We start from the raw sequence: 27,769 nt of genomic DNA on the forward strand, positions 1-27,769 counted from the left end.
CACTCCCAGTAATTTAAGGAACCATAGTGCTTCACCTATTAAGAACTGCACATCATGACAATCAAATTATCAGCATTAGGAAAATTTTCACTTTGATAATTTTTTTAATTCTTGATTGAATTGTCTTAAATTAAGTGCAAGATGGGCCAAAAAAATTAGACACTACCTTATAGGGGAATACTTTATGAAGGGTTTGCCAAATTGATGCAATGTAGTAACGGGTCAGTTTCTATCAATTTCAAACATTTTGGTTATGGTAAGGTTATCCTCAGTACACAAAAAACAAGGTGGGTGCCGATATATAAGTGTGACATCTTGGACAGGTAGGTTCTAGGAAAAAAAAATGCATTAAAATGGTAAGTGAATATTCTGTGATAAATTTTCGAAGTGAAAGAAAAATATTTTATCTACTTAGTAATTTAAAACTCTCGGTTTAATGAAAATCAGATTACCTGTAGACACTTGAACCTAAGATGGCGTATTTTGGTTCTTTGCAATCAATAATTTATGCATATGATGTTGGTCCCCCGTACATATACTGTAGGATGGGAGGAAAGTCATTGAATAATGTAAACAAGCTTAATACGCTTGGTTTAAAGAATAAAAAACATTATGTCCACGTATTAGAAACCTTTGATAAATTGTTCTGTAGCGTAAATATGTACTATGTACTGCCGAGGCAATCAGAGCATTAATGCCAAACACCCATATTTTATAATACATGTATGACTTAAATCATGCAGATTCAAGGGAACAACATTTTTATACATTATATTGAATAGTACGTAAAAGAAGGTGAGACCAAAATAGAGAATTCACTGTAATTTTTAAATGTGTAATCTTTTAGGATAGCTGTGAAAACTGCTTCATCAATGCCATTTTAACATAACTTAGTATATATGCACCGAGTTCAAATTTGCATTTGTCAACTCGGAACTGAAATGACTACAAACATAAGGCAAACAGGAAAGGACGGGAAACCACGCCTGTCAAACAGGTGAAGAGCAGGCGATGCACTGTCTTGGACACAAAGTACACATAGCCGCGAAGAGTTTCTTACGCGCAGTACAGTACAAACTCACCAGCTCACGTTACAGAAACTACCAGCACTTATGAGTTATCACTAGACGGAAGCAGCTGTGCGGGAACTGCTCGGCCGCGCTCAGAACCAGCTCTTGTTGAGCTGGTCGTACTTGAGAGCGTTGATGGCAACACTGTTTGCGATCTCCTCCGCGCTCTTGTTCTGCCCGTAGTAGTCCACGAACTCTCCGTCGGGGTTCACCAGGTACATGATGATCGTGTGGTCCACCTGCGAGCACCAGCCAGGAGCACAGTCGCATCGTAACAACTGTTTCATCATAGATACAATCAGCAAGCAAGCTGCTACTGTGTTGCATGGTGTTATAGAGTGATTGTGACGATCGATATGCACCCTGTTGAAAATTACGGTATTCACTTCTTTTAAGGCCATCGCAACGGAGTGTCCGTGTTTTGCGGTGTTGTAATCCATGTTTGTTGACGTTTCCCAATTCTAGTGCATGTCACAAAATGAAAACATATTTTGTTTTCAAGTTTGAAATGATAAATATGCAGTGTTTAGAATCGTACATGCAATTTTACATTAATGTTTAGTGAAACAGCAGTGAAAGAAAAGAATAGAAAAATTTTGAATGCTTGTTGCATGTTTAAAACTTTGATTACCATGTTTTATCGCATAATCGTCGCACATTTTATACTAAAATCAAGTTTAAAAAGTAGGGTTGCGACGTTTATGTGTAACAAAATTTTTTTTGTTAGATAAAGTTATTCATAAAAACAAAACCCATTCATAGAAAGTACGTTTATGTAAAAAAGTGGAGTATACAAGAGCACGCCACACAATTTAAATTAATAAGTCAAGCAACAAAAACCTTTCTTCAACTTTAAATAGAAAAACAAAATCTGTGACTTGAACTAACGCGTAACTATCGTAGTAGTAGACACTTACCACAAAAGAGTGCGGGCTATCAAATGTAGTTAGCTCGACACTCGATTGAGAGCACACATTGCATGTAATCGGCGAGATATCAATATGGGAAGCAACATAACCAAACATGAATGATGCCAACTAGCGCTGGCTCCATTTTTGTTAAGCGGTACACTGCGGCGACGCAGGCCAAATGTTTAAAATATCTTTAAAAGAATATTTACACATCCCAAAACTTTGTATTTCCATTAATTAAATAAGTTAAGTGGTAATGTTAGAATAAATATCAGATTTCTACTTTAAAAACCATTTATAGGGGAAACATTCCTACACAAAGCTCTCAGAATCTAATACAGTACATCATGTGACATTTACGCGACAGGTTATTTTTATACAAATCTTGACGCCGTAAAATATGGGTGCGACGATTATGCGCGTGCGACGATTATGCGATAAAACAGGGTATTGTTCAGGTTTTTAATTATTAAGTCCCACTACAAAATTAAAAAAGGGTATTTATATCACACAAATGTCTTAACCTCAACAGACACCATTGGTATGAAACATGAGGTTGCTAAGTCAAATAATCGTAGGCAAACAAGCATGCTAGTATTCCAGGTCGAATTGAACACAAATACCGTATATACTCGTGTATAGCGCGCCCTTTTTTCCCCTCAAGTAAAGGAAAAAAATAAGGATGCGCGCTATACACGGGAAAAAAAAGTGACGGGGTGAGGCGGGGAGGAGGAGTGGAAGTCGTTAACTGCCGGGTGACGGGTGACATTTCTGGCCAGCCCCCACACATACGCACAAGCAACAAGGCCTCTCTTTCACACACACACGCACACAACCTGGTCTCTCGCACACACACGCTCACAACACACACACACGTGCGCGCGCAAGCTCGCACGTCTCTTGTTTATTTTTAGACCTCCCCCTTTACAGAAAGCCAGCGCAGCTAGTAAAATAAAAGAGAGAGAATGTTGTCGCCATTCCCCCTCCCACTTCCTTCGCTTCCTCGTCGCAGCTGCTACCGGTGAGTCATCTAGTCCTCCGCGTCCCGTTCCTGCCTGTCTCCCTCCCTCCCGTCCACGTACCAGTTGTGACGATACAGCGCTTTATTATCTTACGTCTACACAGCAGAGTTTAAGTATTTTCCTGACGCATTACCACACATCAATTTAAATTATCATTTGTTTCATACGTAATTACTTAACAGGTACCACAAAATGTTAGTAAAATTTATTTACGGGAAAAAAAAAAATTTTCTTTGGAATTTGTTGCAAAAATCGTGGTGCGCACTATACACTAGTGCGCACTATACACGAGTAAATACTGTAGTTCACTATCCGTATTTGAAAAATTTAACTTTGCGCATGCCATATCACCATGCTGAACAAACAACACCTCACTCACAATGTAGTCGTCGTCGGAGCCGCGCGGGCCGGCGCTGAAGTACACGCGGTACGCCTTGCACGTCTTCTCCACCTGCTCGGGCGAGCCCGTCAGGCCGATCAGCTTGGGCGAGAACTCCGCTATGTACTTCTTGACCACGTCCGTGGTGTCCCGCACCGGGTCCACGGTGATGAACAGTGACTGCACGCGCGGCGCGTTGGGCATCGTCTCTGCAACACACGCCCGCGGCGCACCGTCCCCAAACTGCACAACGGCTGGAACAGTTCTGTCCTCTGCCTACCTACAAACGTACACACTTAAAGAAATTTGCTGGGCGTTGAAAAATGTTCAAGTTCCATTAAAATGTTTCTCTCCTTATTGGATCTAAAATCTACAGATTTCCTATGTTGGCTGACACTGTTGATGTAATTATTTCTTATATGTTACATTATATATCATACGTATTGTAAATAACAGTTCAAAATCCAATGCAGTAATACAATTAGTTGACATGTTGCGACTAGTACCTCGCATGTACCGAGTAAACACACACATCTATCTACACACAAAAAAAAAAAAAAAAATGGCGTCTGTCTGCCTGTTAATCTTTTACGCAAAAACTACACAACTACCAAGTCTGAAGTTTCGTATTATGTAACATAGTTTTAACACCTGGAAAGAACGCAGGACTGTAGCCATGTCCAAATATTTCACGGTTTCTACAGGTTGGCCATTTTATTGGCTTGCAGTACCAACTGGATAATGTTTTTGTTTTCCCAACATTTGATGTTATTATGACCAAACCGTAGGTTAAAATGAACTCTGAGATGACTTACACTATACTTAAAATAAAATGTTCTACAAGACCAGCTTGTAAGATAAATTAACACAAACTGGAGCAAGCGCATCAGAATGTTTTGATGAACATTTTTTTCCAATTGCTCAACATTCTACGTAATTTGGGGGGGAAAAAAGGGTATAAATCAGCTTCCAGCAATTTGGCCTGTTACATACTCCAATTTCTTTTTCACTCATTTATATTATTTTATGCTTGTAAGCATTTAAATCCAATTTCTCAACACAAACCATTTCACAAAAACACACTTGTATGTGCCAGGATATACAGAATGTGTATAGATTATAAACAAAACTTACATGTTGGAAATAGAATTTTTTTTTTTTTAATTTACCAATTACATTTGTTAAATTTAAAAAGTTTTATTTTCATATTTTCTTTTTCTTTGTTGCACATTTGAAAAGCACCTCGCGCTCAGCAGCGACTTATAACATTTCGTTATATACAAAAATAAAACAGTTCAACGCCGATTGCAAATTTTGATGTTTTTTATTATTTTTAAATAGAATGTTGCACAGACGATTCCAAACACTTCAAAAAGAGGCTGCTCATTCATTCCACATACATATGCCCGTCGAACAAATGCTCGTAGTTCGCGTGATGAGAATTTACCAAAAAAAAATATCGTCCTTCAGTAATGTTGTACTGCAAGTACACGAAGATGGTGCGACCTGGAACAGGGCCGCACCCAGCGAAAACGAATCTCGCCCCGAGCCAAAACGCCTACGAAGGTGGCCACAATTTCTAATTAAGTTATATCCAAAACGAAAAAAAAGAAAATTAGGTTGATTTAAATATAGGCCTGGCTCCGACCACCAACGTGAAATTTTCTCTTCGTAAATTACATTATAATTTATCGAGAAGCCATCGAACGCGACCTACTCGTCCAGCGTTCGACAGACGACTGGTGATCTCATGAACTCGTCTCCTCCACGCAGGGAGTAGACGTCACATGACCTCACCGACCAATCACACGCACGTTTCATTCACTCTACAGATATCAGCCAATCACAGAACAAGTTACAACACATGAAAAAATCTTTTACACACAGAACTCTGGGCTTCCCCTGATCAGTCTCTTTTCAATTTCACATCGAAATCTGGGACTTCCATTCTCGTTCTCTCTCCCACACCGTGAGAGAGCAGTTATCACACAGTTCCCATGCAGGGGGGGAATTACCGTCTTTATCTCGGTTGGCGGGGAAGCACTGTTCCTTTCTCACTCACACTAGCCACTGTCCCGTGATTTATAAATATATTACAACACGTTAATAAAATTTAAGAACAATAATTATAATACGAATTACTTTACAAAATAAACTTATTGAGAAAAACCTGAAAAAGTAGGCCTAAACAGGTAAAAATCTAGTACAACAGCTCATTTGTGAATAATTACATAAAAATTACTAATGATAGAAATTGTCTGTTAAAACACAAAATACCTTCTTAAAAACATAGCAAGTGAAAAATATCAACCCTAAAATACATGAAAACGGTAAAATATAATTAGAAAGACTTTTTAAGAAATATTTACATTCATGAAAATAGTTTAACAGAAAAATTATTTAATTAGGAGGGCAGGGTTTTGCAACATTACATTACCCCCCCAACTTTTCAATTAAATTAACACTACATTTAATTAAAAAGTTACAAAAGTGAAAAACTAATCTGTACAAAATAAATACAAAACATCCTGAGAAATAAATGAATCCAGTTGTTACTACCCTTGTTTATAAAGAAATTCAAAAAACTGTTACTGCAACACTGTAACAACATCAATTCTTTTGTTAAAAAGCCAAAAATTTGAAAACATATCTCTTACTACAAAGTGTCAACAACTCTTCACAAACGGTTATCTCTCTCTCGTCAGTGCAAAATACAAATAACTTTGAAACTGGTCTCTCTACAAGCTTCAAGCAGACACCCCCTGGTCAACGAAGAATCTTCAATAACAACAAAAAACTCTGAACAACTTACTTGTACAACTGTGGAAACCTCAACACCAGCTGTAATAAACTCCATAACTACCTCAACGACGACGAAAATCTTAAGCTCCAGGAATTACGTCTCCATGACCACCTTAACAACGACGACGATAAAAACAAAAACTTCAACTTCTCAAAGACTTACACCTCGGCAGAAACCTCGACGACAACAATAAATAACCTCAACACACATTTTTCCTTTAAAATCCCTTAAAAACCGCTGTTACTCTAATTCTCTGCTGCTTATGACAAACTCCTCAAATCCCATGAAATAACCACTTTAACTCACAAATCCACCAATATCTCCACTCCTCATATCTGCACCAACAAAACATTGACAACACTATCACTTCAAAACTGTTGACACCAAATTTTCCTAAATTCCATCAAAAAAAACAACTTCTAACATTTTAAGAATCTCACCAATACCTCTATCATAACTTCAACCACTGGACAACACTTATTTCAAAATTAGACCTAGTCTGCTCAATATTGATAACCCAAGAAATACTAACTTCTGAACAGATGCATCAACTTCCTAAGACACTGAAACTCACATAGTAAACTTTCCACCACAAAGACAACTCTAAAAAACATTAAATTAGTTATTTGAAACTTCAAAAACTTTTATACAACACACTACCTCTTCACTGATCATATTCAAAATTTTCTTATTAAAATGTTACATAACCTTATAATATTTACACCAAAATACACACAAATTTAATTCTTTATCCATACTGCATTTTCATTTGTTGACATTCACTTACATCTCTAAGTATCATTGACCATAATATAAAAATTCCACAAAAACATTATTATTACACATAAAAATTACACAAACTCTTCCAACTGCCTTCTCCATCTTTCCTAGCTCCTGAGCTAGCCGAAAGGTAAGGGGCGCTCAACTACAACCCTTTTAGCTGCTAGTCAGCTCGGCTAACCTATTACCAAATTACACAAAAAATACACAAAGATATATCAACTTCCTCTTCTCATTTCTTCTCAATCATGCCTAGCTCCCGAGCTAGCCGAAAGGTAAGGGGCGCTCATTTACAACCCTTTTAGCTGCTAGTCAGCTCGGCTAACCTATTATCAAATTACACAAAAAATACCCCGTTTTACCAACTTCCTCTTCTCATTCCTTCCTAACTCCTGAGCTAGCCGAAAGGTAAGGGACGCTCATTTACAACCCTTTTAGCTGCTAGTCAGCTCGGCTAACCTTTTAATGAAAGTTAAAACAAAAAATAATACAAAGCTATACACAAATATACACTGCACTTGTCATTACACATCAAATTTTAAGCTTTAGATATCTCACTTAAATTTCCACAAACAACAAGTTGACAATTCTATAGTCATGGCATGACAAATACTTCATTAAGATACAATTGTATGCTTCTATTCTTCAAAAACAAATTACATGAACCAATGCCTTTCCTTAGGTTTCAAACCATATCTTCCCTTTCAGCAACAATAGCACATAAAATTAACCTTGATGAGGGGTGGGAGCGACCAAGTTGAAGGGACTCACCCTTGCAAAAAAAAAACATCGGACTCCATGCCGGAAACATATTTAAAATTAACCTCCTGGCCCCCCAGCTGCCTCACAAACCACAATACACAAAAAAACCTTTGCTGCTTATTTAGGACAATACCAAAAATTCACCTAAACTCTGGCCATCATGAACACACAACTGCTTCTGCAGCTTCAAAACTCGACGACTGTTTAGCATTAACGTTTAGTATTACATTTCATACCTTTAATATAGGATGTTGTCACCCTGTCATCAATCCAAAACAAACATTTAGTATTACCAATATGTGTGGCATTTTAATTCAGAATATTTAACCATTTTCAAACTTCTATCATTTTCCGAAAACATAACTCATAATAAATTTTAGTTAACATCTTCCCATGACACAACATTAAACAAACCAAACATTACCCAAGTGCAATGAAATTCTCACAATGTAAAGCATTTTAGTAGCTGTCTACTCAAAAGAATTAATACCATTATTACTATTATTGTTTCAAAACAAAATATTCACATTAACATACTTATTTATCTTAAAAATTTATGTGTATAACCTTCCTTCTCTTTAAAAACCTTATTCATCTCAAAAACTTGCTGTCATAAATCTTACATATACCTTCCTATATTATACTATAACTATTCCTCAAAAAATACAAAAACTCTACAAGATACAAAAAATTATCAAAAAGTACATAATTCAAAGAATAAAAAATCTGAAAAACATTAAAAAAAAATTGGCAACAAATGCAAAAAATTTAAAAAACATCAAACACTACAAAACTAGTTTTGACTCCACCCCTCCATCTCGGCAGTGGGCCAAACAAGTCTACACACACTGTTTCCAGAGGTTGCATCACCCCTGTCCATTTACCATTTCTTTCTTCTGCCTTTGAACAGAACAAAAAACTGTTTACTATCTCTGCGATAGTTCTGTACACATGCTTCCACACAAAAAACCTCTGGACTTGTTGCACAGTTTTTCTCACATGTATCAGTGCGGAAATTTCAGTTTGTAACCTATTCAATACACACAATCCACATTTTGTCACATTACTTTTATGAAAAAATTTTCCTTTTATCATTTCTCCGCAATATGCAAAACTCAATTTACTGATCATTTCCTCAGTAAACTCATCTTTAAGTGTATCTGAAAACGTTTTCATTTCAATCTCTACTTCTCTCATTTGTTTACACATAATCCTGATTCCATGTGTATTTCCCCTGGATTTACTAACCTTTTCAACCACATTGTCCACAGTTCCCTTGTTTACCTCATCTAGGAATTTTTCACATTTATTCACAATGTTTACCTGCTCATGTACATCATGTACAACAACTTCCACATTTTCTTTTGACACTCTTATTTCCCTTTCACATTTTCCTACATTTGCTTCATTTGCACATACATCTACCTTTTTTGTACACGTGGCTACCTGTTCATTAATTTTAAAGTTATCAAATTTGTTCTCCACCCTGCCGAATTCCTGTCGCAACGGTGTGCCTATTTCGCTCCTTAACTTCGCAATCTCTTGTGAATTTACCTCAATTTTGTTGTTGATTTCTTTTTGTCCCTGAGCCATTTCCTGTATTATTTCCTCTGTCATGACCCTATATCCCTGTTCAATTATCTTAGTAAGATCCTGTTTTAATTCCTGATTGTATTGTTCAATTTTCTGGTTCATTGACAATAGTAATTGTATGATTTGGTCTGACCCCCCCCATAACCTTAACTGGGCTACTAATCGTCATAATGAATTTTGCAAATTACAAAAATTTTACCACCAATCTTTTTCGAATGCTCACAACAAAAGAAAAACAATGTAAACAATTAATTAAGTTCCATTTTCCGACTTGCTATTTTCGGCGATTCATCCCGCGATGTCCCGCGAAGTGACGATCTCGATGTCTGGCAATGAGGTCCTGAAGTCCCGCGTTGAGATAGGCCTGAAGTACCATGGTGCCTTGGGTCGCTCTGTCCCGCGATGTACAGCTTTCCGCCGTCTCTGGAACTCTTCACTCGCTGCATCAGCTCGTAACTCTCGTCGCGAAGAAAAACTGCATTCACCACTCAGCTGCGCCGAAAGTTCTGGGAGATCATCTTTGTTTACCACCGAAAATGTCCGTCTTGCTCTCAGGGTCGTGTCCAAATTCAAGCCCCACGTTGGGCGCCAAATATAACGTTTCGTTATATACAAAAATAAAACAGTTCAACGCCGATTGCAAATTTTGATGTTTTTTATTATTTTTAAATAGAATGTTGCACAGACGATTCCAAACACTTCAAAAAGAGGCTGCTCATTCATTCCACATACATATGCCCGTCGAACAAATGCTCGTAGTTCGCGTGATGAGAATTTACCAAAAAAAAATATCGTCCTTCAGTAATGTTGTACTGCAAGTACACGAAGATGGTGCGACCTGGAACAGGGCCGCACCCAGCGAAAACGAATCTCGCCCCGAGCCAAAACGCCTACGAAGGTGGCCACAATTTCTAATTAAGTTATATCCAAAACGAAAAAAAAGAAAATTAGGTTGATTTAAATATAGGCCTGGCTCCGACCACCAACGTGAAATTTTCTCTTCGTAAATTACATTATAATTTATCGAGAAGCCATCGAACGCGACCTACTCGTCCAGCGTTCGACAGACGACTGGTGATCTCATGAACTCGTCTCCTCCACGCAGGGAGTAGACGTCACATGACCTCACCGACCAATCACACGCACGTTTCATTCACTCTACAGATATCAGCCAATCACAGAACAAGTTACAACACATGAAAAAATCTTTTACACACAGAACTCTGGGCTTCCCCTGATCAGTCTCTTTTCAATTTCACATCGAAATCTGGGACTTCCATTCTCGTTCTCTCTCCCACACCGTGAGAGAGCAGTTATCACACAGTTCCCATGCAGGGGGGGAATTACCGTCTTTATCTCGGTTGGCGGGGAAGCACTGTTCCTTTCTCACTCACACTAGCCACTGTCCCGTGATTTATAAATATATTACAACACGTTAATAAAATTTAAGAACAATAATTATAATACGAATTACTTTACAAAATAAACTTGAGAAAAACCTGAAAAAGTAGGCCTAAACAGGTAAAAATCTAGTACAATAGCTCATTTGCGAATAGTTACATAAAAATTACTAATGATAGAAATTGTCTGTTAAAACACAAAATACCTTCTTAAAAACATAGCAAGTGAAAAATATCAACCCTAAAATACATGAAAACGGTAAAATATAATTAGAAAGACTTTTTAAGAAATATTTACATTCATGAAAATAGTTTAACAGAAAAATTATTTAATTAGGAGGGCAGGGTTTTGCAACATTACAGACTGAGTGGGCCGGGACGGGGCAGTTACCCAGCTTGTCGACGACGGCCACCATCTTCTCCATCTCGTCGGGACACACGTCGGGGCAGTGCGTGAAGCCGAAGTAGATGAGCAGCCACTGGCCCAGGAACTCCGAGCTGCTGCGCGGCTTGCCGTCCTGGTCCACCAGCTCAAACTGCCCGCCGATGGCCGCCTTGCCCAGCATGCGCTTGCGCTCCCTCAGCAGGGCTGCCAACACGCACAGCAATTGTAACCCATACTCAATTTGATTTGTATGTAAAATAAAGACTGTACAGTTCTTATAAATATATGAAATACTTAGTTTTAAAATTTTCTTAATAAAAATTTAGTAACAAATAATTTTTTGAAAAATTTTTTCTACCACAATTGCAAAAATCAAAGCTTGATTTTATAATGCTGAATTTACGTTTTTTTTTACCAACAGGGCTATTCATGGGATAAATAATTTCCCTCGTGCCTGCAAAACTATGGATCTTGGCTACCCAAACAAAACAATAACCATGAAGTGTACTTTTAACAATTTAATTATTCAACTGTATAGAAACTCAAGCAACCAACGAAAAAACAGAAACTGCAAGCACGGTTGTGAGAAAAGTAGACTAAAACTTTCACTTGACTCGATGGACCGAAGTAAGAAGAGGATGTGTCAGCACGATTAACTTCATCAAATGTGTTTGCAACTACTGAACACTGAACTGTGAGGCAAGTAAGCAAATGAGACTGTACAGGCCTCACTCGCCAAGACTGGCTTGCCCGATGTAATGACACAGTCCAGCCACTTGCATCCCCCCCACGACTTGGGGACAGCCGCAAGTACGCTAGGCGTACATCTTTGTACAACTTTTCAGTAGTTGGAGTTTTTTGAAACAGCGAACCATCTCATCATAATCTTGGAAACATGTAATATCGTCTCTTGGACTGAGAAATCAAAACAAAAGTAACTTTTCCAACACAAGTGTGATCTGTTGAAGCGAACTTATTCATCAACATTGGGGTTACCTAAGGAATATGTTTAAAGAATTTAATGAAAAGACAACCATGTAAATAGAAAAGTACGATAAACGGTTGTTACACTAAGTAATCTTGGAACACAATTAGACAATTTTTATATATTTATAAGTAAATATTAATTTTTCTTTGGTATTTCCATTAAAAGTAGATTGACGCACGATAATCACACAAATCAATACAGCACGGACGTGGAACCAGACGTTCCAAATTAAAGAGCCTTTACTAAAACTGTTTGAACCTGGGAGGAAATCATCTAATGGTAGCAACAAGCAATGTGGCATATTGATGGTTTCTTAAAAATGCTGTGGTCGATTCTTTCTCTTCCTTGCCTATGTTTAAGGTACGTTGCAACAAGATTCTTGAAAATTTAGGAGCCAGGCATAAAATATAACAGCCAGTGATAAAAATATATTTTTGTGGGCAGTTATTTGTTTATTTTATTATTAAAATATTAAACTGTGCCTAATAGCAACTTGGAACAATATCAGTAATTAGAGTAAACTTATTACAATTGAAATACCATTTTGATTTCTTGGACCCATTCATTTTGTACAATAAGATTTTGTAAAAACAAAATTGGCTGACATATTTAAAACTACTGTATAGCAGAAGCAAGTTGTCAGAAAGGAAAAGTTATGGCAACCTGGCAACAGGGATTTGCAGAGCCCTGTTGTACATCAAAGAAAAATTTACAAAATGAGACATGAAGCCATATAAATAACTTTAATGGGAGGTAAGCAGGGTTGGAAAAAAAATAGTTAAAAAAAAACTAAACAACCTGGATTTTTGGTTTCAACCAGGTTGTTTCATTACATTAGTTATTTTGGTTCTCAGCATGTTCAAATGAAAGCGATAAAACATTCCGCTTTCTGCCACTCATGTTGAACCAGAAAAGTTATATCATCAAAGAACTGAAGCCCAGCAAGTCTGCACATCTGACTGGGACTTAACCACAGAAAGGGTATTTCCCCAAAGGAAGAGGATTTACAGTAGTCAGGGATTTCCTACAAAATAGGATTTTTTTAAAACAAAAAATCTACATATTTCCTTTATTTTTTTTTTAACACTTTTAACTACAATTCACCAATTAATTTAATTTTAGGGGAGTATTTAGCTGGGTAAAATTTACAACTTAAACAGATACCTAATTTAAATGACACAATCATGATTAGTATATAATTATTTGTTCCAGTAAATCACAACAAATATTAATGAGTAAACTATTGTTGTTATTAGAGTGGCATTAGACCTTTCATTAAAATTTATTAAGATATTCTATATAAAAATACATTTTGGAAAAAAAATTTTTGTTTAAAAAAAAAACCACTTGATTTAAACTAATGTGGTTTAAATCGGTGACTCTAAAGGTAAGTTAAACAAATGTGTATTTGTTACAGGTTACGTGAGTGAGGTCGGTGGTTACCCATTTCCTTCTCCTTCTTGACGTAGAGCATGAACGCCAGCAGCCCCCCGCCCAGAGCGGCGGTGATGGCCACGTTGCGCCACGATATCGGCCCCTTGCCCTTGGTCGGGTCGGCCCCCCTGTCGGGGCCCACGATGCCGTAGCCTCGCCTCGACAGCCGGCTCAGCGGGACGGCCGCCGCCTTCCGGGCACACCACACGCAGCGTTTCCACCCGCGCACACACTACGTGGTCTTACATCACACAGTTGTGCACACCAGTGTAACGCAATGGGGCCTGGCCTTGACTATAACGAGCTACAAAACCATTAGCACACAGACTTTCAAATACTCAGTCAAACAGAGGAAGTTGACACTGAAATTTTGACCCTTGACAAATGAGCAGAGCGCGACATATTAACCCTTATGTTATTTTGCTGTCAATATGCTTTTAAATTATGTATTTTATGCTAATAAGGAGGAATGAAGTCTTTTACTGCATATCTGTGGTCACGTACGGCTGCCAGCCCCACAACGTCACAGCACGACGTTACATGGACGAGGGCCAACACAATACTGTAACCTTACGGCATTAACATAGGCTTTGTTCACGGTAGCTGTACCTTTCACAACTTCTGCACCTAAAGTGAGTGTATAATGTTACCACCCCAAATGCATGAGGGCTAATAAAAATAAATACTTGTTAAAATGTGTAAAAGACTAAACCTATGCAGTCATTTAATTTATGTAAAAAATTAGATTTATATCATACAAAATGTGTTTGATTATGTATTTATTATTATTTGTTTATATATAGGTAAGTATAACTACAGATGCACTTTAAATGGTAACTTTATTTAATGGCTTTCTTTTTACAATTAAATTTATTACACATTTATTTTTCACTAAACATTTTAACTACACTTTAATTATTTGCAAAAAACATTTTATGCAATACCTATGAACAAATCTTACATTACAAAATGTGGTATTCAAATTAGGGATATTCGATATACATTGATGTATTGAAAACATCTATGTTTACAATGCGATACATCGGAACGATCCGATGTTTTGAAATGCTTTCGATATACTCGATGTATCGATGTTTTTTTCAGTTTTTAGTGGGAAAACATCAAATCGAATTTAACCAATTAATTTCATAAAAACTCAAGTTTGACCACTAAAATTTTACCTAAAATCTTTTTTCCTATTTGTTTATTTAAACAAGAAAAGTTTATTATTCAATAGTGGACTGACAATATAATGCAGTCGCGGCCGACGTGTACTAAAAAATTGTTTTGGCAGCACTGCGCACGAGTCAGTGACAATAAAAAAACTGTTTAGTGTTTATGTTGTGTCACAGTGTCAGTAATCAGTAATCTGTGGTCGTGTCGTGTTTAAAAATAACGAATAACGAATTGAACGGTGAAATCTGACGATTCTATTTCAAATGAACTATCTACTTATTTAAGTAGCCCAGTCGGCAGGTTAAATGAGAACCCTTTAGAAATTTGGAATGATCTAAAGATTCAGCTTCCCAAACTGCATACAATTGCATACAAATACATAACCATAGTAGGAACTTCAGTCCCATCTGAACGTTTGTTTTCTAAAGCGGTACAAATCGTCAATCAACAACGAAATAGGCTGCAAGGCAAACGTTTAAATAAACTGTTGTTTTTGCAAAGTCTCCCAAAAGAACACTGGCAATAGGACATGACAGTCTTAGCAAAATTATTACATGGCCTTTACTTTTTTTATTAAAACAATGTTTGAATTAGTGATGGTTTGCATGAAAAGTTGTGTTGAGTATATCTGGTCTGTGTCCTGTGAATTATATTTCTTAGCTACATAGTTTACTATCTGTGTTACAATTTTCCTGATAAGATCTTCTAGATAGCTTATTTTTATTTGAAAAAAAAAAGCAATGAATCTGTGACTACATTAAAAATATTGTGAAATAATTTAAAATATGTTTTAGGAATTCACAATTTTATATGTAGCTATCCCAACCAAACAAACCTAGCACCCGATTATACAATAATTTTTGATGTAGCTATCTTAACCTAATTAACCGTCCGAAAGGTATTTTTTTTTAGTTTAAAATGTGTTATTAGGCTATATATGTTTGCTTTAATTGTTAAAATAGACTGTATATACGGTGTAAATTAACGTAAATAAATAACAAGTGATAAACGTGGAATCTGTTAATTCGGCCCTTAGTGTTAGTAATAGGGACCCGTTTAGACCCGGAACCCTAAAAAAGTACTCGATGCGTACAAAACATAGATGTTTTCATCAGATACATCGAAAGACATCAATGTACAGTTCCGATTTATCGAATCGAAAAAAACATCGATGTTTTTTCAAAGTGGACACCCCTAATTCAAATTCATATTTCTGCCCACCCACACCTTCTGCACCTTTCACACATCCTCAGTGCGAGCGAAGAAAGAGTAGCATCCTCTAGTAACTGTTTAGTTGCAGTTTGGGAGAAGAAATTGCATAAGGCCTGTGTGAGGAGTCATTGCTGAAGTACTACTATGGGGCATGAATCTAAAGGTGTGAATTTAATACAAAAATTAAAAATAATAATATTGCTCGACTCAGTCCTACACTTCCAATCAACGAATGTAAATAAATTAAGCGAAAACAAATATTAACACGTAACATAACCTCAAACGAAGAACTATTTAGTCTCAAGTTATACATATCATACTTTTAACTGTAGATGAACTAAGAGGTAAATAGCTCATAATTAGATCAACGAAACCGCCAAACCCCAATAGTGATACAACCAACTGTATACAACCACCTAAAATGTAATAAAAATGCTTCTAACCAAAATACTCCCAATTTGGAATATTGGTGACAGCTAGGTGAATGATGTTTTATTACGGAAAGCTTAATATAATTCAGAGAGTCCACTTACAACATTCGTTTTGCTACGTAATAAAAACCGGCAGTTTCGTATCAAAGTTGTCATTCTTTCTTCTACGTTCACAATGCACTGCAATCATTTGCCATAAAAAAACAAACACCGGCGTGACTTTTTTTTATAGCTAGCGTTATTCTGCTGTTTGAATGACGTCACAGTTCATCTCATTGCGTTATTCTGCTGTTTGAATGACGTCACAGTTCATCTCATTGGCGCCAAATTAAACAAATTATTCTAATTAAACGTGCAATAATTAATTAATATAAACATACAAAGAAAATTAAGTGATATTCTTAAAGTAAATAGGTACATAATGTTTATAAATTCCTGCTATAAGTGTATTATGGGGGTAATGCAAGTTTTAACTGAGAAAAAAAAAGTACATTGTTGAAAACTTGAAGTGTCTTTACTGTGTGTGTTTCATCTTGCAGTGATGGAATGTAGTTACGAAAGTATTTTATGAAATATTTTTATAATAATGTTCAATATTAAATATATTAATAGGCTTACCTTATAAGGGTTACATGTTTAAATTACATTACGCAGGTACATAGTTTTTTGAAGCATAAATCTGAACACATTAGATTTGTGCATTTTCAAAATAACTCTCTTTGGTATATGCTAGGGGGACGGATATATATATATTTCTCCCAAAATCCTAACAGGATCTATCAATTCCACCAACCAATATAAAGAATTGGAAAGCAAACAGCTGGCAAGCGATCCTATCTCCCCTCACCCCTCTGTGAAATGAAATTGTGGTACATTCCTGTTAACATGACAAAACTATTTATGTGAATACACGTAACATTCTGTGGTACAGCTTTTTTTTTTTTTTTTTTCAATAATTGAATCACTTACACAATATGTGAAAAACCAGACTTCTGATCAAGTGATCAGGATAAAATCAGTGAATATCTCAAATACATCAGAGTTGTTAAATGCATAATAAAAAAATACCAAGTTTTAACGGCTTAAAACATGCTCTAAATTATTACTAGTTAAGTACAACCACTGCCCTAAGGAAAACATTTTCCATTTGAAACCTACTAATTCTCCCTAACATGTTACCCAGCTAGACAAAACATTTTTTACTCAAAACTGTTTTATATAATTTTATTAGTAATATCTTTCCAATAACCAACAATAAAACAATGTCCTTTATATTTGTTTCCCCACAGTAAAAAATATTTCAAAACTGACAATGTTTAGAAAGTTTGCATCTACATGTTTGTATAAACAAATGGCTTGTTAGGGTCTTGCCATTGGGGAAGCCACGTGCCGAAGCAGCAAAGAAATGCACTCGATGGACGAAATGGAGCACCCAGAGGAAATACAGCAGGTCACTGTCATGGCCCCACACTGGATCACGGGCCCTGGACCCAGGGGTCCACCCAGCCCCACCCTTGTGGGGGCCACGGTCACTGCTACAGCCAACATGTTTACTGATTAGACACTGCTATTAATTCAACCCGCATTGCCTTGGCAGACGTCAAGTAATCTAATAAATTAACCTTTGGGAACTACCTTAATGTTTCTATTAGAACATTTATCTAATTATATCCTCTTCAAATGCAAGTACATATTTTTCTTTTTACCGAATAATTCTCTATGCAGTAAACCTTTTAACCCTTTGTGTAACAAAAGGTTTCTTTTTTGTCGAGTCGAAAGTGTCTTTACCTCTCTGTTAACCACTCGTTACATTTGGTAAAAATTATAGCTGCAACAATGATATTAAATTATTTTCAAATCATCAAGTAAAAATATGACAAAATAATATTTTTTAATGAAATTACAAAAATTAATTTGAATAAAAGTATATTATAGGCCTACAAGTAGTAATAATCAATGGATTTCCAACATAAATACTGGCATTATACAAATTCCTGGCAGAGTATATGCAGATGATGCTCACTGACACAATTATTTGTCAGCTCGCCTGCTCCCTGGTAGAAAAAAAAAATTACATCATTTTTGGTTAAATTTTATTTGGTGATCGTATAAAAAAAAGTCGATTTGCTAAATAGTTTCAGGTAATTTAAAAAAAAAAAAAAACTAAAATTTTTATACGTTAATATTTGCACAAATTAAAGATGTAACAAATTTTCAATTACAAACTTGGTGAAAACTCTTTTTTTTCTTTTCACTTATAAAGGGACCAGAAATAATGAAGGAAAATGCGTAGATTCATGATGAATTGGTTGTACCTGGGACTACAGACAGATTATGCATAAAACAAAGCAAGTGCACAAACCACAGTTTACAGTCCGAGACTGTTTCAACCTTACAAATGCTCAAATGACTGCATGCGGCACTATATTCCCCCCTCCCCTGGTCACCAATTCCTTCTAGCCAGATCCTAATATCCCTAGAAGCACAAGCTATACACGTTCTACAGCTATATTCACATTTCCAGTTTATTTCAATTTTGTCTACAAATTTTTTTGCTTGTATGTATTTATCTTGCTAATAAATATGCTTTTTTTTTTTTTCTGTAGCCATTATGTTCTTATTAAAGATAGCTATCACAGGAAAAAATAGTCTCAATAAAAATGCAATTTCAGGTTTTTACTTTATGCTTTATTGCTTATATTTTTTTATTTTAAAATAGTGAATTTATAAAAAAAAAACATCAACTATCAGAAGCAGCAGCAATTCAATTTTCTTGTTCACAACACTGGACTGGTGGTACCAGCACGATACATAAACTCAAAAAATAGCACAACTGACGTGTATCACATACTGTTGTCTTTTTCTGGTAGGTAGTACCAAATCAGAAATACCTACTTTTGAACTAAAAATTCCAGTCATTCTAGCGATTCAACTGTAGCTCTTCACTGCTCAATGGAAGAAGATTAACACAAACACTGTTGCAAAATGACACCTTAAAAGTGTGATTCATAGGTTGATGACTACTGAAAATTGTCTTATTGTTTCACGTATACTAAGGTTGAAAATCCAATCAAATGATTCTGGAGTTGTCTGTGTGGTGGCCAGGAGACTTGCTCCTATCACCGTGATCTGGGAGTCTCCGCTGAACAGACCCACACTGCTTAGCAAGTGTGTTTCCTCACGGCTCTCCAATCTCCTACACCGAGTGCGTTCCTCGGTTAGGGCACCCGGCTCCTTCAAGGCTTGTCCTTTCATGTGGACTCTGCCCCACCAACATCCGGGCTCTGATCCTTCTTCCATCCGTCTCTAACATTTGTTTCACAATTTCACGCAGGAACAAGAAACTGGTTCAGTGGCGATGGTAATGTTTGCATGTAGCAGCGTCTCACATAGACTGCAGGAAGGAGAATAAGCCTACATTAAATACCTATATGTATGTCTTGTGTGTTTTACGCATGCAGGAAGGCAACCTTTGACACCAGCCACAGGTGCATTGGCAGCCCTGCCGTCCAGCAGCGAACCCAGACATGGACAGCGACGATGACAACGGCATGTGGGACTTTGAGACGTGTGGTACGTGACACTGGGTTACATTCACGCTCTACTTTATGCTCGAATTCACTGCTCATACATTACTCAAAAAATTATTTTAAAAATGAGACTAACTTCAATTATTTTTTGCGTATGTTAGTGTGACGAAAGAAACTTGCAAGTAAATCATGATGAAAACATGTAAAAGCATTCAATCATTTTATTTTTTTACAAAAAAATTACTAATATTAAATTAATGAACAGCTTCATCCATGTGACTAATGTAATGCAGTGTGTAATGTATATGGGGAAATATGAGGAAAAAGGGGGGAGGGGGTGACAAATCCCCGGCGACCGGGAACCAGAAGTCCCGGTTGAGTTTCTAGATTTTTTTTAAATGTTCAAGTGTCTATTGATAGGACGAAAATCACAAGCATATTGTCAATAGTATTTATTAGGAAAACATGCAAGTAATGTGATATGCACAGATCATGTTAACAGTTATGGCCACAGCAAATTTTACAATCTTTACATATTTTTTTTAACTGGGGAGTCATACACAAAAGAGAGAGGTTTCTACAGAATAGCAGTCCCCAGGCCAGTGTCTGTCTGGGTGGTCCGGGCATGCGCTCACCGGTATCGCAACTCTGCGCAGGCAAGCGTGCTTGGAGACCATCCGGCAGCTGCACTCCGTCACAAATATGCAATAAAATCAAAAACCATTTTGTAAAACAATTAAATTTTCATAAAGGAAAAAAGACCTTACATTTATAATAATAAAATTATATTAATTGATTTTGTAATGTGCTTTCATCATTATTAAACTTTAATATTATTAATAAAATAATATTAAATAAAGAGTAATTTTATAAAAAAATAAAAATAAAAATTATCTCCTCACAAATGTATCTTCTTAGAAAGCTTTCATGAGTATACTGTTCCAAATAAAAGTCTTGCACACTTTTATATAAAAGTACATAGATTTAAACCCAAAGATCTTTGCCATTTACAAAGTTTATTTCACTTAAATACTAAAAGCTCCTAATCATGAAAGGAATGATGTTTTGGTACATTTATTTAGAATCACCTCAGCCCTAGAATGTCGTCCACACGTGCTGAGCTACTGCCATCCGAGCTTGTATCCGGGCAGTTGTGGGGTTCCAGCTCACAGTCCTGCAGTGGTCCATGGTGGCCTCCCTCAGTGCACCAGTGGCCAGCACAGGGGCGGGAGTGGCGGGCGGGAGGCAGGAGGCCGTGATGTGCGTGCTGCCCCCAGAGTCCATGGTGGGCGACTGGTGGGACGGACTGCGCGAGAGCAACCACCGGCGCCTGGAGAGCCGTGCCGCGGGGGAGCCGGAGCCCTACGCCGCCCTCTCCGCGCCCGTCGTGCAGGTGGTGTTCACAGCCGCGCACGCGCTGCACCAGCCCACCACCGTGCGCTACCTCGCGCTCGAGATGTTCGACAGGTGGGCGCTCGGTGGACCGCAGGAGTCGCTCAGAACACACTTGATACAGCCTTACGGCACTCTTCATTCAACTGTAGAGGCACTACGTTATAATCTTCCATTTACATATATTTGAAGTATAATGAAAGATTAAACATATAAGTAATACACATAATGTTGATAACACATAATTTAGACATCACTGTTTGCCAAACGTTATCATTCGACATCTTCATAAACCCGACTGCTCCATCTTTATTCGGTGGTGGATATTTTTGCTCGGACACAAAGAGTACATTTCTACACCTTTGAAATTAATGCCACTTTGAATATACCTTCTCCTTAACTTTCGCAAAAATTTCAGCTTGTCACTGCTCCGTTTACATTCTACCGAGTTTCCAGTTGGACTTGCTTTAGTTGCACAGCATTCTGAAAATTGGTGTCAATTCATGGACACTAAAAATTAAAAACAATTCGCGGGTGCGCGGGAAAAAGGGGATATGTCAAAATGTCATTGTAAATTACTTATCCGTTATCCCCTTTTTCACGCACGAAAACTGTCAGTTTGTGATGTAACTCCAAAAGTTCAGTGCCATAGAATAACACACATTTGGACCATTTTGTAGAGCTTGTTCTCCTGTATTCCATACCATAAAAAAACATTTTTGTCAATATTTGACTTATCCCCTTATTCCCGTGCACACGCGAATTGTTTGTCACGCTACATTTAAAATGCCATGAGTGATGTTATGCATGTTTGACCCGGCTTGGCACAGCACGTGCCACATGTTGAGATGGCGGCGTCTGGCAGGTTCGTCCGGCTGCTGTTCGCGCAGCTGCGGGACTACACGAGGGCGGGCGCGGGCCGGGACGTGTCTCGCTCGCGCCAGTGGCTCCGTGTCCTCGCGCGCACCAGGAGCCAGACCGCGCTGCGCGTCATGTCCTGCCTGCAGCTGGCCTCCAAGCTGCACCGGTCCACGCAGGTAGCCCGCGCACGCCACCCCTGTGCTTCAGCTCCGAACCTTCGCCATCAGCCGGCACCCCACCACACCTCCAGGGACCCTGCCGGCGGTGGCAAGTGCAGTCTGTCACACCTCCTCCTCTCCCAAACTTGCTTTCCTTCGTAGCTGGGTCTGTTCCCGGCCACTGTGCCGTACCCGCTGATCAACTCCCTAGCACGTCGCTTGGGTGGGTTGTGACTTGCAAGACCGTGCCCGCCCTAGTTTTCATAAGAATTTTTAGTAATTACGGTAATATGTAACACACATTCAGAGGAATCAGCTGGTTATATAGTTTCAGGGTTATAGTGAACTTTCTTTTATACTTGTACTTTATCATTATTAATATTCTTGTAAATAGTTTCTGTGTCAGGATGTTTTAATTGGAAGACCCGTTCACCTGCAAGAGAGAGTGGCTTGATCGTCTGTTTCCCGCTAGCGGGCTGGACGCTACAGAGCGAGGTGTGCGTGTGTGCAGGCACTCTCGCCGGCCTCGGTGCAGAGCTTCCTGCGCCAGATGGGGCAGCCCTTCTCCCGCCACAGCATCATGGCCTCCGAGCGGCGCGTGCTCAAGACCATCCACTTCCAGGTTCGAATAAGCTCAGTCAAACCAAACGCAAACTTACATTTAAACTGATATGGTCCAGGCCTATGGGTTTATTGCTGGCAGATGGAATATCAGGCATGCCACCGCGTTGAGACTCCCTTGGGGCGTGACCTCGCTCGTGGGGGGTTAGCCCTACGTAGAAACCCGGGTCCGCTCGGTGCAGGGGACGCTCTTAGATGTTAAAGACGGACTCTCGAGGCACGTGGTCACCAGGTAGTCGCACAAAAACAGATAGTCAAGAGAATGTAATTTACTGCATGTTGTTATCTTTAAAAGATTTGTGCAATGGGAGTGCATGACTTGATGTAAGTTTTTGGACATACGCCATTGCTAAGAACTTTTTCTGTTGAAGAAAAACTAATAAATAAAATAAATAAATAAAAATAAAAATAAAAATACTCAAAAAAAGATACAAAAAACACACAAAATTAAGCAAACAATTGCTGTTGTCAACAAGGATATGAACACCACAAAATATTCCGAAACAGGAATATGGTCAGCAAACAAAAAAAAACAAAGAAAAATGTACTGAGAGAACGAAAAAATCCCCACAAATGATGACAACACAAAAATATTGAAACCCAAAATAATTCAGCACAACAGTTGAAGTGAGACAAAAAACATGACAAAACGAAAAAACTATTGTATTTGTTTGTTTTTTCGTTTTGTCATGTTTTTTGTCTCGCTTCAACTGTTGTGCTGAATTATTTTGGGTTTCAATATTTTTGTGTTGTCATCATTTGTGGGGATTTTTTCGTTCTCTCAGTACATTTTTCTTTGTTTTTTCTTTGTTTGCTGACCATATTCCTGTTTCGGAATATTTTGTGGTGTTCATATCCTTGTTGACAACAGCAATTGTTTGCTTAATTTTGTGTGTTTTTTGTATCTTTTTTTGAGTATTTTTATTTTTATTTATTTATTTTATTTATTAGTTTTTCTTCAACAGAAAAAGTTCTTAGCAATGGCGTATGTCCAAAAACTTACATCAAGTTACTGCATGTTGTGCTCTACACGTTTAGCTCTTACAAACAATGCAATAATGTTCTAGAGCTATGCTGCATGTACGTATGTAGTGTGTATGATTGAGGTCCGGTTCACCCAACTGGCTGGACAAATTCTGTCGCAGTAATTGCTTGACTCAGATGTGCTGATTTAGATTAATTAATAACACAGTCTACCAGGGGTGCAAATCGCGTCCTGAGAGTTTTGCGTGTGGGTTTAAACTGACACAAGTCATCTCAGTATAGGATGCTTGTATGTTGTATACGGCCCATATTTTGGCCTATTTGCACGCAATAAGAAGAAATTTTAAAATATATACAGGAATTCTTACATAAAACATAGTTTTGATGTTTACATTTTCAACCCCATTTCACAGTGAGGGGCTTCTTAATTAGAGGGGAGACCCCCCCCCCCTCCCTTGAGCTACCGACGACGGTAGGCCCCAAGAATGTGAGATGGTATTAAGAAATTGTTGAAGCTATAAGAATTACTAAGTCAGTGAATGGCAAGGGTTGAAATCGTCAGGGTGTGCTCTGGCTGTGTCAGCGTCAGACTGTGCTGAGCCCTAAGTCCAGTGGCAGCTGCTAGCGGCCCCGCGCCACACGACCATTGAGGTCACTTCAAACACGTGCCACAGGCGTACAAAGGTTACAACATGATTGCACTTAGTAAATTTAAAAAAAGTGATTTTGAAGAATACTTACCCTCAATCAAAAGTATAAAATATACCACGTTAATTAAAATAGCCAGCTTCAGGAGGCTGCGACATTCCTTCGGTAATATAACCGAGCTCGTCACTGCTGCACTTGCACTTAATAGAGGAGCCTGACGTAATGTCACTAGGTACTATCTACTGAAAGAGAACATGATCCTTGGGACATGAATAAACAGAACATGATAATTATTACAGGTTCTTTTTTTACATGGTGTATTTCATAAATCTCGAATTTTTTTTTCAGTTTTCCCACTTACGCTACAGAGCCTCAGAGAGTCCTACAGTAAGATGTGTGTTGTGTTGGCAGTTCGGGGTGCCGGCCTGCACCTATCTGCAGCACCTGGTGGGATGTCTGCAGCAGCTGGCTCCGTGCCCCGACCCCAGTCAGCTGTACTCCACTGCGCTGGCCGTGCTGGATCTCAGCTTCCTGAGCCACCACCAGGTGTTCCCGTCAGCGCTCACCGCCGGCCCCTGGCACCGTCGGTAGGTCCCGCTCCCTGTCTCTCCACACTCCACGTGTGCTGGCGACACGCCGACACCTCCCCTCAGCGGACACCCAGCCAGACACAGTCAGTGGCGTAGCCAGGATTTGTGTATGGGGGGTGTTAAGAAGCATGGCACCCCCCTCTGTATTAAAGCGGGGGGTCCGGGGGCCCTCCCCCGGGAAAATTTGGATTTTAAGGTGTCAAATAGTGCTATTTTAGCAGTTTTCGATACTTAAATTTAAATATTGTAATGGTAAAATTTTTATTAATTTTAATATGAAATTTGTTTGAGTGATGAATAAGAAATTAATTAAATATTTGGTGCTAAGGGGGGGGTTTGAACCCCTAAAACCCCCCCCTGGCTACGCCCCTGGACACAGTCACACGTGCAAGAAATGTTATGATTTTTATAACTACATATTTTTAATGTTAAATTCTTGAGAAACAAAGGAGTTTTTAATACTAATATATCCTCAGCTGATAAATTGTTTCTTGTTATCGATCAGTAGATTAGCATCTATGTTAATGGCATTTGTTCGTTTGTTACAAAAGAGTTGTTTGAAAATATTGTAAAAAAAAAAAGCAAAACTATAGAAGAGCTTGCTTGCTACATTCTGTGATTGCAGGAGTATTCCGACGGCAGCTGGGTGTGATCAGGTGAAGCTGTCGGCAGCGGTGCTGGTGTGTGCCCTGTTCGTGCTCAGTGACTACCAGGACGGCACGAGTCTCGCGCTGCACCGACTGACGGACCTGCCCATGAGCGAGGTCGAGGAACTGGCCCGCACCATCCTGGACGTGACTGGAATCGTTCCTGCGTCGTCCGGCACTTGACAGCTTATACATTTGTACCGAGTGATTTGTTTTTGTTACAACATATACCTTGTGCCAGGAAAATAAAGTTCTCCGACTTATTCATGTGGAGTGATTACTTACCTCCGTCCAATTCAACTAAGCAACACAACTGTTCCATCTTTACTAATTTATCTAGAGCCTCTATTCTATCATGTTCTGAGATTTGCAATCAGCCTACTGTCGAGGGCAAGTAGTCTCATGTCTCCAAAACCCACACATAAACTTCCTCGCTACCTCCTAAATGCAAATCATTCTTAACTCACCCTGTTCTCGCCAAGAACTAATTATTTTCCCACTTTGTCCTCTTTGTCTCACTTTGTACCCTAAGAAAATGTCCTTTTAGTTTTCTCCTTTCTACTTTGAGGTTCACCCCATCCCTTGTCACAATGTTAACAGTCTTATCAGCCTCTCTATCCGCTTCTCTCCTGCGGCTACCCTATCACCCATTCCTGACCATCGTACAGATGGTCTGTGCCTCTCCTCTTTCCTCCCTCTCCCTTCTTCTCCTTTCACGCATCACGCTGCGTGGCCAGGCCCCTGGGCCAAATGTTTCCGTTAGTTGTTCAAGGCCGTTTTTTTAAGAATTTGTTGTAAAAACTTTAGTTTTAATAATTTATTTTGGTATTTGCTTAGTTGATGTTTATTCCTTTTTTAAAATCTTTTTCATGGCTTATTAAAGATTTTATTTACATTTTAATGTAAGTCTTAGCTTTTTAAACATTTATAGATTAGTTTTTAAAGAAGGTTATGTTTAATTAATCTCAATTTTGCTTTCCATAAACTTATAACGTACAGGAGATGTGTGGGGAGTGGCGAACGAGTGTTTGAGCTTTGGGCAGTTTTTTCGTCAGTTGGCATCACTTAGTTGGCCAGCGCTTCTGTGCGAGAGGGACATACCTGCGCACTACACGACGAGTGTCGAGGCAGCCGAGAGTGTGGTGAGAGGTCCGCACGAGCTGGGTGGGGCCCACTGCTGGGCCGTCAAACCGAGACACTGGAGCGCGATGCGTAGTTACGAGAAGCAGCATGGACTGTTCCTGCGAATACCTGGAGCACGATTGCTCAGGTGCGGGACGGGGGAACTCAACACTTGAGTGGTTCAAAATTTTACCCTTTTTTATTGCCATGTAATTTAAAGTGCTTCATACAACATTCATGAGAACTGTAATTACTTTTAACCTAATTTTTGGTGATGCTGATGCTCACCTTTGCTACATCGTAAATGGAGTGTTGCTTTTAATTACGCCTTTTGCAAGTATAAAGGTTACTGTAAAGTATTTGTTTGGTAATTTTCCGAAAATATCTCAATTCAGGCTGTACTATATTTTAGAATTAGAAATTACCAAAATAATCGAATTTTGTGTTGACTCTAGAATATCTGATTCAAACACAAACTGTTTTTTATACATTTTTTTTTTTTTTTTTTTTTGCCGTCACCCGAGGTCTCGGGTTCGGGACCCGGGATGAGCCCAGTGATTGTTGGTGGAGATTATTTAGTTCTTTTCTTTAAGAGGGGGCGACAAGCTAGCCGTTGCGATTGCGTCGGTCGTCGGCCCCAGCGTGGATCACTGGACTCGCGGCAATTATTAATTTATAAACCTTGGGCAAGGAAACAACTTTACGGGTTTACAAAAGCTTTCAAAAATAAAACTGGTTCAGGCACACTGTTCTTACACGGTAGGTATAATTCTTCTCCCAGAAAATTACCTGTTGCTTGTGGCATGCTTGTGGTATCTGGACCGTGAATGAGCTGTAGCAAACCGTATGTATTCGTTACTGAGTAACGGG

At 38.4% G+C, this 27,769-nt stretch overlaps 2 protein-coding genes across 6 annotated transcripts; one reads left to right on the forward strand and one right to left on the reverse strand.

The window, feature by feature from the left end:
* Window positions 1–821: 821 nt before the first annotated feature.
* LOC134532159 (protein SCO1 homolog, mitochondrial) lies at window positions 822–27,752 on the reverse strand. Of its 2 annotated transcripts, XM_063368530.1 has the most exons (7): window positions 27,689–27,752; window positions 20,965–21,293; window positions 20,512–20,560; window positions 13,537–13,717; window positions 11,112–11,309; window positions 3,383–3,591; window positions 822–1,309 (listed from the first exon to the last, which is right to left on the reverse strand). In XM_063368530.1, the coding sequence occupies exons 3-7, from the start codon at window positions 20,551–20,553 to the stop codon at window positions 1,163–1,165; spliced, it is 777 nt and encodes a 258-aa protein (XP_063224600.1). In that variant the 5' UTR covers window positions 20,554–20,560; window positions 20,965–21,293; window positions 27,689–27,752; the 3' UTR covers window positions 822–1,162. The 2 variants fall into 2 exon arrangements, with proteins under 2 accessions (XP_063224600.1, XP_063224599.1); XM_063368529.1 differs by lacking the exons at window positions 20,512–20,560; window positions 20,965–21,293; window positions 27,689–27,752 and adding an exon at window positions 16,449–16,600.
* Window positions 16,530–26,040, forward strand: LOC134532158 (cyclin N-terminal domain-containing protein 1-like). 4 transcript variants are annotated; one of them, XM_063368526.1, is made up of 7 exons: window positions 16,530–16,760; window positions 19,808–19,919; window positions 21,154–21,343; window positions 22,134–22,305; window positions 22,799–22,909; window positions 24,952–25,127; window positions 25,756–26,040. In XM_063368526.1, the coding sequence occupies exons 2-7, from the start codon at window positions 19,874–19,876 to the stop codon at window positions 25,958–25,960; spliced, it is 900 nt and encodes a 299-aa protein (XP_063224596.1). In that variant the 5' UTR covers window positions 16,530–16,760; window positions 19,808–19,873; the 3' UTR covers window positions 25,961–26,040. The 4 variants fall into 4 exon arrangements, with proteins under 4 accessions (XP_063224596.1, XP_063224597.1, XP_063224598.1 ...); XM_063368527.1 differs by lacking the exon at window positions 16,530–16,760 and adding an exon at window positions 16,836–17,000; XM_063368528.1 differs by lacking the exon at window positions 16,530–16,760 and having other exon boundaries at window positions 19,780–19,919.
* Window positions 27,753–27,769: the final 17 nt, after the last annotated feature.

The sequence above is a fragment of the Bacillus rossius genome, chromosome 5, assembly GCF_032445375.1.
Source record: "Bacillus rossius redtenbacheri isolate Brsri chromosome 5, Brsri_v3, whole genome shotgun sequence".
Lineage (NCBI taxonomy): Eukaryota > Metazoa > Arthropoda > Insecta > Phasmatodea > Bacillidae > Bacillus > Bacillus rossius.